We start from the raw sequence: 11,262 nt of genomic DNA, 5'->3' as shown, positions 1-11,262 counted from the left end.
TGGCTGAATTTGTAAACCTTTATTTAGTAATTTATTCATGTTTTTAAATGAATATTCATTTTTTGGATGTCTATTGCCCTTAAAAGAGTTATGAAACATCCTGCTTGTTTCATAAGATTCATAAGATTGAGCTAATCCCAAATTGGCCAAACCCATAGATCTCCAGTTGGCCAAACTGGTGGGAACCATTTTCTTAATATCTGTACAACGAGGAAGTTCATTGAAATGGACAGCACCTTGATCCATAGACAGAAAATACTACCTACATCAACAGAAATATTGTCATGGAAAGTAGATAAATTGATCTGATATGAAACATTTACATACATGTACATCCTCAACGACTCATTTCACAAAACAAAACTATTCTATCCAACTCAAAATTGAATTGCTTCATTATTCTTGAAACCATTGGCTCAGCGATCAGGAACCCTCGGTCCCTGAAGCCCGTCTACAGTATGCCACAGCCAGGGCCGTCTTAACCATATGGGCCACGGGGAGTTTCCAGGGCCCCCAGATAGCTAAAGGGCCGGGGCACAAGGGTTAGGGTTGGATGCAAAAACAGAGAAGCCGGGAGGACCCTTAAGTACGAGTGCTGTTATGCATTTGTGCATCTGTTAATCATAAGTCTTTCTCTTTATTTAAAAGCACTTGATGACTGTTGAATAATTGAATAGTTAGGCCTACATTATGCCTCAGTATTAAGTTCTATAACAGTCATAAGTCTTTCTCTTTATTTTAAAGCACTTGACTTTTGAATAATTGAATAGTTAGGCCTGCATTAGGCCTCTGTGTTGAGTTGTACAACAAAGGCTAAGATCATTGTTAACACGGTTACACCTGGCTGCGGCCTCCCGCCGTCAGGCAGCGAGGAACAGCTCCATCAGCGCTCCGACCGAGTGCATGCGGTAAAACACTCCGAGGGGCTGGCCCAGGTTCACCAGCACAAACCAGGCCGTGAAACCAAAGAACTTCTTCCCCATTCCGTTCTCAAACGAGGGGTTCACTCCGAATGCCGGTATGATCCAAAGCTGGAGAACATGGAACGGAAATTTAGAATTTCATTCAATTGATTGGAATTTAAGAAAATAACATCCTGTTTGAGGCAGAAAACACAGCTGGTTTGGTTACCATGATATTGGCAAAGATGAGGAAAGCACAGATCTCTTGTGTGGCCCTCTTTGTCCAGGTGTTAGTTCTATCCTCCGCTTGGCCAGCAGGGGGTGCTGGTGTTGTTGGGGTTCTCGTCAGTAAAGAGTCGTCTGCCTTCCGTTCCTCAGGTGATCCCGCAGTGAACTTCTTTCTCAGCTGAAACGGCAAATGGAGCCAACATATTCACGATTCATAATACGAAAAATCACCGCAGGCGTCACCGCAGCATAAACGCCCGGAGACAATGAAACAACCCAATGGCCGACATACCTTAAATATACTATTCCGCTCCTTTCGGATCTTGCGCGCCCGGCTCAGACTCGGGTGTCGGTGGAGCCCCTCTATGATGAAGATGTTCTGCAGCATGAGCTCCAACAGGCTGAGGAGGGAGTAGGAGAGGTCCAGGCTCCCCAGGGGGCTCAGGTCGCCCGTCTCCAGGGCCGCCACCAGAGAGAAGTAGGAGAGCGCCAGTTGGCCCAGGGCGGCCCCCACGAGGAGCGCCACGTCCAGGCTCCGCGTGGGATTGTGGCCCTCCTCCACTGCCCTCCTCTCCAGCTTGTGGACCAGCATGCCCACCAGGCAGCACGCGGACATGAGCGGCATGACGGCCAGGTGGTAGCCGTAGAAGAGGAGGAAGGCGGTGCGACGGAGCGGGGCTTGACCCACCCACACCTGGTAGAGGACGAAGACGGCCACCCCGGCCAGCAGCACAACCAGCCCCAGCAGAGGGCCCAACAGAACCCCTCCCTGGTACACGATGCGCATGGTCAGCTTCTGGGCGGTGGGCTGGTGGGGCTGGTGGCCGGGCTCCATGTGGCGGCCCACGTTCTTCCACATGACGTAGAGCATGCAGCCGGCCATCAGGTAGTACTCCATGTTGAAGGGGTACAGCACCTCGTAGCCCTTCCTGAAGACCAGGCAGGCGGCGCTGGCGCTGCACTGGCAATGGGTGGTGTTACCCAGCCCTGGGGAGAAGGCGGGAATAATTAGAACAGAAAAAACGTTGAAGTTGCTTGGTTTTGTGTGTCTGTGTGTGTTTGTGATTATGTGTGATTATGTGTGTGTCTGTGTGTGTCTGTGTTTGTGTGTGAATGTTGACAAACAAACACAGTGCATGTGTGTGTGTATGTGCTTGGGTCGATTTGTGCTTGCGTGCGTGTTTGCGTTTTGCATTCCCAGATCTGCACCTGCTCCATCGTAGGTCTCTCTGCTCTCTGACAAGTTTGCGCCTCCAAAATAAAAGACCTTCTCCTTCTCTAACTCGATCTCCTGATGGATGGTGTCCTCCGTCACGGCGTTGAGCCACAACAACAGGTCGGCACACAGAATGACCATCAGCCCAGACCTGTTTGGGTAGGGGCGGGAGGGGGGAGGGTAAGTGAGGAGGAAAGAAGTGAGGGAGGGAGGGGAGAGGGAGGGAGGGCGCGAGAGAGGGAGGGAGGGAGGGAGGGATGGAAGAAGTGAGGGATGAAGGGAGGGAAGGGGAGAAGGAGGGAGGGAAGGAGGGAGGAAGGGAGGGATGGAGGGGGGAGGAAGGAAGGAAGGAAGGAAGGAAGGAAGGAAGGAAGGAAGGAAGGAAGGAAGGAAGGAAGGAAGGAAGGAAGGAAGGAAGGAAGGAAGGAAGGAAGGAAGGAAGGAAGGAAGGAGGGAAGGAAGGAAAGGAAAGAGGGGGAAGGAGGAAAGAAGGAAGGAATGTAAGGTGGGTGACAAGAAGGAATGTAGGGAGGGGGGAATAAAGAAAGAGGGAAAGAGCAACGAAGGAAGGAAAAAGCAAGATTATTGTATGCCATATGTGGAGACTATCAATGTTGTGAATATAAAAACAAGATCATAGTGATGGCTGTACCTAGTTAGGATTTTGTGTTTGTGAATGCAGTCTTTGGAGTGAGCCCAGAGTAAATACGTCTGAAAAAAAAATCTGAGATCAATTTGGATTGGAGTATCCATGGAGGCGGTTAACTGCCTCATGATAAGCATTAGGAAATAGGCCAATAAATGGGCAATAGGGAAACAGTGATGGTCACGTGACGAATTACCTGGACCCCGAGGAAGGGGGCCTCAATAAACGGGGACAGCACTTGAGCTGGCGGCTTGCAGTCGCTCATGATAATAAAATATCCCATCCTGAACAGATGGAGGAGGAGACTGAAGGCGGCGAAAAGCATGAGGACAACTGAATGGAGACAGAATCATATTCTTAATCATTACAACATCTGATTGCATTTGTATTATAGTTTATTACAATCCAACCTGGGATTAAATAAGTACATTTTACGTTAATTATCTATAGGCCTACTATAATGTTAAAAGTATTAAATAGCTAATTGATAAAGCACATCTCATGTTAATCCAACTGAAATGAAGATGAATAATAAAATATGAAATGTATTGATTATATGACATTAATTTAGCTCAAATGTACCGATATGTTACAATAGCGAAACTATTATTTATCTGACTCATGATGTTAATCTAGCTGAAATGTACCCATATATTGCAACATTAATTGTATAAATATCTCCAGCCAGCTATGGCCCAGGGGGCTCACCAGTGACAGTTAGACCCCCGGCGTGGTGATCTTTGTGCGGGGAGATGCCGGGCTTCTTCCGGGCCCAGAGCAGATACCACATCATCCAGGCCAAGCTGCAGCCCATCAGCACCAGCACATACACCTCGGACTCCTGGTGGCTGATGCCCGTTGGGTTGAAAGCCCGACCGGCCACCAGTGCCGCCCCCAGCAGCACCACATTCAGACCCACGAATCCAGAGAGCAGGCGTCTGCTGCTGGGCGCCCACACTGGGTCCACCTGGTCCAGTTCCTGGACGTTTTCTTGGGTCCTGTGGTCAGAGTTTAGCTCCTGGTTACTGGGTTCCTCTTCTGCTACTCCCCACCGCTTCTCTGAATCCCAGGGCCTGGACCCGTTCACCTGGTTTGCCGCCATGCTGGTCCTCGTTTTGGAATGTGTTTACTTTCTGCTTAAAATGTAATCGGTTCTCTTTTGCAGCATTTCCTTTGCGGTTTCCTGCGCTATTAGGTGTTTTTATCTAATGCGCTCATACGCAAATACACCTACTGCGTGAAACATTAGCTCGACACGCACTTCAGATGAAGCCCTTTTCTCTTTTTTTTTTTTTTTTTTTTTTTTTTTCGTATAGGGTTGTTTCGGTCAAGGTGTGTCACACCACAGTCACACACTATTCCATTTGAAAGCACCCACACCTTTACAAACAAACCTGAGCTTAAGTAACCCAGTGACGTTCACATGTTTGAACTAGAACTGCGTTATCAAACAACAGTGATTAATGGCTTTATTAGCCTACTACATATGCAGGACGCAACTTAAAAATGTCTGTCGTCCTTATTTGTGTACCACACACTAGTTAACAACGCGGATGCTCATGTAATAAGTGTGTGTTGGAAAGTAGTAACGGTGGAATAACTTATTTATATGTCCGAAACAGGTGTAGGCTCTGTTGTGGTACCCCTCTGTTGTGTTTGAGTACAGTCTGGATCAGATTGGTCCCCTAAGGTCAGGGTATCAGCTCCTTATCTACTTCTGCCCACGCTGCAGATATTCTCCTGTGAGCTTATCTCACGTCAGCTTAAGGAACACAGATAGACAGGCTCAGATAATGAAAGTGGTCCACTTCGCTACGGTGAGATAGCGACCTTTACTGTCGAAAGAAAATATGACAGGCTATGATTATAACACTATAGTATAAGCTATAGATAATTTCATGTTTATAACAAATCCGCATCTTAATTAATCCAAAGATCTGACTATACTCTGTATATAGGCCTACATAGTGCTTTCTTACTCAATTGAATTATTCGAAGGCCTTTGGATATAAACGTTATTGTGTTTTTAACTTTGTATTCGCTTCCATCCATCCGAGCCACAACACTCATCACAGATAAGTGGGCGTTTACATGTCTCAAACCACGCCTCTCCTTGACAACCACACGACTTCTGCGTCCCGTAGCAACCAGCAACCCCCTCCGCCCCCCTCTCTTTCCCTCTCTCCATACTCCAGTCTAACCATGGCCGTGCGGACAGCGTGCGATCTCAACCAATATGTTTAAGAATAGCAACCACTCGATCCACTTCTCATGGCCTTGAAGTGAGACCGAAGACGTCGGGCCCTTAGCCCGTAGCCCGGGGCGCTATGAACGACCGGTACCACCGGGCGGCCCGGGACGGCTACCTGGACGTCCTGAAGGAGGCCACACGGAAGGAGCTGAACGCGCCGGATGAGGACGGAATGACACCCACCTTATGGGCTGCCTACCACGGCAACATCGGCGCTCTGCGGCTCATCGTGGGAAGAGGGTAGGCGTTCACCACCTATTACTCTTTGTAGGCCGACGAGGTGCTTTGGAAACGCAGCATCGTTGTTGTGTCGGCATGGGAGTAGAGATGGGACAGGTGCTCGAGGCGCGCGGGTGAGGGAGGGTTTGAAAGTTCACTGTGTGTTGTATCCAAATGAGTACTTTAAGGGATTAAGTGAAAGTCAATGTGAAGGTTATGCAAAATAACGAAAATGATATTTAAACTATACTTGTGACGTCATTATCATGGATTTTGATCTTTAAAGGCGTTGTTTCTTAACAATCTTGTTGAAGAGATATTAATGAAGGCCAAGGCCTTGCTATACCAACCCCATGCTTATTCCAGTAGAGTGACTTTCAGGCACCAATGAGAAAGGTGGAAACTACTGAATTGCAAGTACACATCCGTTTATTTTGAGAATTTCAGATTCGTCTTTCTTATTGCCACTTCGGTTCTGACACCTTGTGAAAAATCCTGCAACAACCTCTTAAACCTCCATAAAACACATTGATGTAATGGGTCGTGGTGGAGTCACATATGGTGTGATGCTGGTCTGGTCCCAGCATCTCTTCTAATCAGCGCTGTGTGTGGGGCTCCGCCGTGGCAGCATGTATAGTGATTACACAGAAAGGTCAGGGACAACGGGATAGCCCTCCTAATAGTCAAATCCAATGCACAAATCCAATGGGTGTGTGTGCACGCACACACACACACACACACACACACACACACACACACACACACACACACACACACACACACACACACACACACACACACACACACACACACACACACACACACACACACACCGAACACACACACAAACAGACATGCACACATAAACACAAATACTTTATTTCTTTCCTTCTCCCTCTCAAATACGCACACAACACACAGACACAAACATAAACACATGTTCTAGCTCTCTTTCTGTCTCTCTCAAACACACACTCATACACACGCGTACTACATAGTACGTGTGTGTGTTTGTGTTTGAGAGAGAACGACAGAAAGAGAGATATCTCTCTTTCTGTTGTTCTCTCTCAAAGACTCACATATAAATACACACACAAATGTACTTTCTCCCATTCTCTCTCTGTTCCAAACACACAGAAACAGACAAACATTTTCAGAAATGGTTATAGACACTTGTTTTTTTCTTGGTTTCCAGTCTGGGCTTTATAAAAATCATCTTATCTTAGTAACATTTTTTATTTTATTATTACGTATACATTTGTACACCAAGATTACACAACAAGAGTTTGTGCAGGCTACATCCTATTCAGTTACCACAGCGGGGTCCCAAGACAGGACAATGAGTTAAGCCCCCCCCCCCCCCCCCCCCCCCACCATGTGATGTTATTGTGAGCTAACAGGCATACAGTGATAACATCTACTGGGCATTATTTGGTTTCACTGAAAACACTGCGAGCCCATCACAACACAAATCTCCCTCTAATTAGCAAGTGCTACAACGATAGCTGTGTATCGCTGAGCACCTGTGTTGTATGACTAGGCCCATTACCTGGAGCAAGGTGCAGCTAATTCAGAAGCAGATTCTGATCTGTAAGCCTATATTCAGACCAGATATTCTACTACCATACCCATTGTGCACAAGGTCCCATGTCTTTTGTTAAAGGTTTAAGGAGCAGACAGAGCAAGCTTTCAAATGGTATAGTATTTACTGCGTCTTTTTTAATAAGCAGATTGCTTCAGCTGAGAGCCCCCCCCCCACACACACACACACACACACACGCACAAACATACACACATACACACTCACACATATGCACACATAAACATCACACACACACAAGCATGCAAACACACGCACACACACACACACACACACACACACTCACTCAAAACAAGCATCAGTCCCAAGTGACAGCTTTATAAGGCGTGGGGTGCAATGGGGGGGTCCGTAGTAGGGACAGAGTCTCGGGGGTTGTGCATCCAAGCAGACAGAGAGGGAGTATTGGGCGAGAGGAAAAGGTCATGATGATGCATGGTTTACGTCCATCCTCAAAACAGCCTCAGAAGAACTGGGGGGTTAACGCGGTCAGGATGAATATAAAACCAAACGTGGCTCAGTTTTGCAGCAGTCGGAGAAGGTAAATGTTTGCTTGTTATTCAGATATAGATTTGTGGTCAGTAGGATCACATCTGAGTCTGATGCAGCTTTTGATAGAAAGGGTTGTTATAAATTGTTATTGGTTAATTTGATTCTCATCTGGTTCTTGGTGGATGTCTTACAGGAATTCATCTTGTGCACATCTTTTACACTTCATGCTAAAGGACAGACTGGCTCTTTCTATACAGATGAAAAAAGAGGCCAGAGAGAGGGAAAAATCTAACCCACAACGATGGGAAGTTCCGACCACAGGTCTATGTTATTGTCCTTGTTGCTTTTGTTGCCTGGGTGTGAGTTTACAGACGGGAATGTAAGTGAGGGAAGAAGCGGGCACAAGCGGTGACCTCACCATGTGTGTTCAGATCTCTGGGGCGTCTGCACAAGAAAAGGAGTCGTGTGTGAGTGTGTGAGATGAATAATGCACGGACACCTCTGTCATGTTTAACCTGCACAGACCTGAGTTTTAATAATTCATAAAATTAAGAACTTACGGCATGGTATAAAAATTAAATATTGCACTGAGCATTCAGTACGTTGTTTTCAGAAGTGCTATAGGTCACCAAAATTGAAGAATATGTTTTGTATTGCCAAGAATGGCAAGATTACTAGAAATAATGTCATTGTTTCTTAATAACTTGTCACCTGTCTTCACCTCACGTCTACTACGCATCATACAGGAGTAATCGTCGGCTTAACCCTTTCAATCATTAATTTGCTAAAAAAAACAATTGTTGTGAACAATTTTATCAATCTTCCCCCCGCCCCCCCCCCCCTTCCCCAGAGGGGACCCCGACAAGTGCGACATGTGGGGCAACACGCCGCTGCACCTGGCCGCCGCCAACGGCCACCCCAGCTGCCTGTCCTTCCTGGTGGTGTTCGGCGCCAACGTGTGGTGCCTGGACAACGACTACCACACGCCCCTGGACATGGCGGCCGCCAAGAGCCACATGGAGTGCGTGCGCTACCTGGACTCCATCGCCGCCAAGCAGATCGGCCTCAACACCAAGCTGGTGTCCAGGCTGAAGGACCGGGCGTTCCGCGCCGCAGAGCGCCGCATCAAGGATTGCGCCCAGCTGCAGAGGAAGCACCACGAGCGCATGGAGAAGAGGTTCATGAAGGAGGCGTCGGCGGCGGTGGACAACTCGGACGCCATCAGCTTCAACAGCTACACCACCGGCAGCAGCACCCGGTGCAACACCGTCACCTCCAATGTGCCGTACTCGCAGGTGAGCGTGCACAGCATCAAAGGGCTCACGTCATGCCACCAGGTGTGTGTGGGAGTAGCGGGTGCAAGCCGTTGAAAATCCTTCCTTCCCTGTGCCATAGTGGCATCACAAGTGGGCGTGTCCTCCCAGATATATGAAGGATAGATGAGAACCGTTTGCTACGGTCCACTGGGTAGACTGGTAGACTGCTATCCAGCGTACATCTATGTGGACACGTCCAATTGCGATGTCCCTATGGCACAGGGAAGCAGCACAATGTCTAGAATAGTATTGTTGATCCATAATTTGTGACATGCCTTTAGTTTTAGTGCTTCAACATTATAAATAGACGTGTGTGCATCTTTTGAGCTGTTCCCCTCCTTCTCAGCAGGCCACGCTGCACTCCACCGCCAAGGGCAAGGCCAAGATCCAGAAGAAGCTGGAGAAGAAGAAGCAGGGGGACGGCACGTTCAAGATCTACGAGGACGGCCGCAAGAGCGTGCGATCGCTCGCCGGCCTCCAGATGGGCAGCGACGTCATGTTCCTCAAGCAGGGGACGTACGCCGGCCCCCGGGAGCGCTCGCGGCACAACCTCCGCGAGATGTTCTCCCGCGGCGTCCACGACAACATGATGGACGACTACGCCGACACCGTCTCCCGCGCCATCAGCGACCCGGGGCTCCACGAGGCCGCCTCCTCCGAGGTGAGCGCCGACTCGGGCCGCGACTCGCTCTTCACCCGGCCGGGGCTGGGCACCATGGTGTTCAGGAGGAACTACCTCAGCGGCGGGATGTTCGACGCCGGCCCGCGGGACGAAGGGAGCGTGGCGGACAGCGAGCCGGTCGGGCGGGCTCCGAATGTGCGCCTGCGGGGCCGCCTGCCGCTGCGGTCGCCCAGCCTGGACGAGGTCAGCATCGGCAGCGCCTTGAGCCTGCAGGAGCTGCCCTGGGAGGACGAGGACTTGGAGCTGGACGACGAGATGGAGCCCGAGAACAGCCCACTGGAGACGTTCCTGGCCTCCCAGAGCCTCGGCGAGTTGGTCTCGGTGTTCATGAGGGAGAAGATCGACCTGCAGGCCCTGCTGCTGTGCTCGGACCACGACCTGAACAGCATCCACGTCCCCCTGGGACCCAGGAAGAAGCTGCTGGACGCCTGCAGGAGACGCGTGGACACTCTGAGTGAGCCCGAGGCCATCAGAGACACAGAGCTCTGAGCTCTGCATGAACACCTGCCCATATGAACACATGAATTGTCACAGGACTCGTAGTTATTTGGTGAAAAAATCATTCTTATAAAGCACACTGTCAGCTGGCTGAAATTCCACCTTTGACCAGTGTAACAATACTATAGAGATAAGTAGGGCCATCTAGTGGTTGTTTTTTACCATAGCATTAGTAACATGATTGCTATGCCTTTATTTATCTTTTATCATTGGTAAAATCGAAATGCCATATTGAAATGGTGATGATGGTTTGTAAAATTGCATCAAATTTGGATTGTTATCTTTGTTGAACATTTTGGAATTATTTAACTGATGTAAAAAAGTGGTCCAATTCATTCAAAAAATATATTTTTATTTTGTTTATTATTTATTATATGTTTTTGAATGTATTTCATTAAGCTAACATTTGTACATTTATAAACACATACGCCGTTGTTTACCACACTTTGTACAGTTTTCATATGTGGATGTGGTCGAATGCAGGTGCATACCAAGTAGCTCGTTATTTAGGACCAATGAAAACAGCTCGAGCGTCTCCTTGGCACCCATACAATGCGTGGTTGCCACGGGGTCATGGCTCTCGCAGCATGGCCCAGATAACACCCTTATCTTGGTTTCAAACAGGTGTAGTGTTACAGTGAAAGAGCTCCTTTAACACCTGAAGGAATGGCATGTACGCATGACATTTTTACGTTGTCGACGGATAATAGATTATTTGTAATACAAATACAGTCACTCTGTAGCTATATAGCTGTAGACATAGAATAAAGAAATACAATGAAATGTTGAAATGATGGTGCCAGTGTGTGTCTAGGTGTTCTTTGTACCTTTTTTTGTCCTGCTCAGACCTGTCAATCAGGTTTCTGTGCGTTTCTGTGTTAATGTTCAGGTGGTGGTTTATGTGCATTTTTGGTGTGTGTGTGTGTGTGTGTGTGTGTGTGTGTGTGTGTGTGTGTGTGTGTGTGTGTGTGTGTGTGTGTGTGTGTGTGTGTGTGCTTGCATTTATGTGTTTGTGTGGGTGTGTTTGTGTGTGTATGTTATCCTCTCCATTAACGGGGTGGACCATACATTCCAGGCTGCATTTATTGCCGCATGCCAAGAATACTGGCTGCATGTGTGCATACTAACACATTGCTCATGCTCCTCCTACACCCTGTCTGAACCCCTCTCTGACTCCTCCCCTCTGAATAAGACCTGACTCCTCCCCTCTCTATA

The 11,262-nt window shown here is 48.2% G+C and overlaps 2 protein-coding genes across 3 annotated transcripts; one reads left to right on the top strand and one right to left on the bottom strand.

Moving 5' to 3' along the window:
- Positions 1–11: 11 nt before the first annotated feature.
- Positions 12–4,281, bottom strand: LOC132446347 (proton channel OTOP3-like). Its single transcript, XM_060036595.1, has 7 exons — positions 3,701–4,281; positions 3,189–3,325; positions 2,999–3,057; positions 2,340–2,497; positions 1,423–2,117; positions 1,132–1,308; positions 12–1,031 (listed from the first exon to the last, which is right to left on the bottom strand). Exons 1-7 carry the CDS (start codon positions 4,092–4,094, stop codon positions 861–863), a joined length of 1,791 nt encoding a protein of 596 aa, XP_059892578.1. The 5' UTR covers positions 4,095–4,281; the 3' UTR covers positions 12–860.
- An 864-nt stretch (positions 4,282–5,145) lies between these two features.
- ush1gb (Usher syndrome 1Gb (autosomal recessive)) lies at positions 5,146–10,849 on the top strand. 2 transcript variants are annotated; one of them, XM_060036891.1, is made up of 3 exons: positions 5,146–5,483; positions 8,402–8,846; positions 9,217–10,849. In XM_060036891.1, the coding sequence occupies exons 1-3, from the start codon at positions 5,320–5,322 to the stop codon at positions 10,036–10,038; spliced, it is 1,431 nt and encodes a 476-aa protein (XP_059892874.1). In that variant the 5' UTR covers positions 5,146–5,319; the 3' UTR covers positions 10,039–10,849. The 2 variants fall into 2 exon arrangements, with proteins under 2 accessions (XP_059892874.1, XP_059892873.1); XM_060036890.1 differs by having other exon boundaries at positions 9,214–10,849.
- The last annotated feature ends 413 nt before the right edge of the window (positions 10,850–11,262 follow it).

This window comes from Gadus macrocephalus, chromosome 18 (assembly GCF_031168955.1).
Source record: "Gadus macrocephalus chromosome 18, ASM3116895v1".
NCBI classification, from domain to species: domain Eukaryota; kingdom Metazoa; phylum Chordata; class Actinopteri; order Gadiformes; family Gadidae; genus Gadus; species Gadus macrocephalus.
The sequence above is the reverse complement of the archived record's forward strand: the minus strand, read 5'-3'. Positions and strand labels throughout refer to the sequence as shown.

Excerpts from the sequence above, each read along its gene's own strand:
- LOC132446347 (XM_060036595.1), bottom strand. The coding sequence starts at position 4,094 with ATGGCGGCAAACCAGGTGAACGGGTCCAGGCCCTGGGATTCAGAGAAG. Across the intron at positions 3,326-3,700 it reads CGGGGGTCTAACTGTCACTG|TTGTCCTCATGCTTTTCGCC; the intron begins GTGAGCCCCCTG and ends GTCTCCATTCAG. Across the intron at positions 2,498-2,998 it reads AAACACAAAATCCTAACTAG|GTCTGGGCTGATGGTCATTC; the intron begins GTACAGCCATCA and ends CTACCCAAACAG.
- ush1gb (XM_060036890.1), top strand. The coding sequence starts at position 5,320 with ATGAACGACCGGTACCACCGGGCGGCCCGGGACGGCTACCTGGACGTC. Across the intron at positions 5,484-8,401 it reads CGGCTCATCGTGGGAAGAGG|AGGGGACCCCGACAAGTGCG; the intron begins GTAGGCGTTCAC and ends CCCCTTCCCCAG. Across the intron at positions 8,847-9,213 it reads CCAATGTGCCGTACTCGCAG|CAGGCCACGCTGCACTCCAC; the intron begins GTGAGCGTGCAC and ends CCTCCTTCTCAG.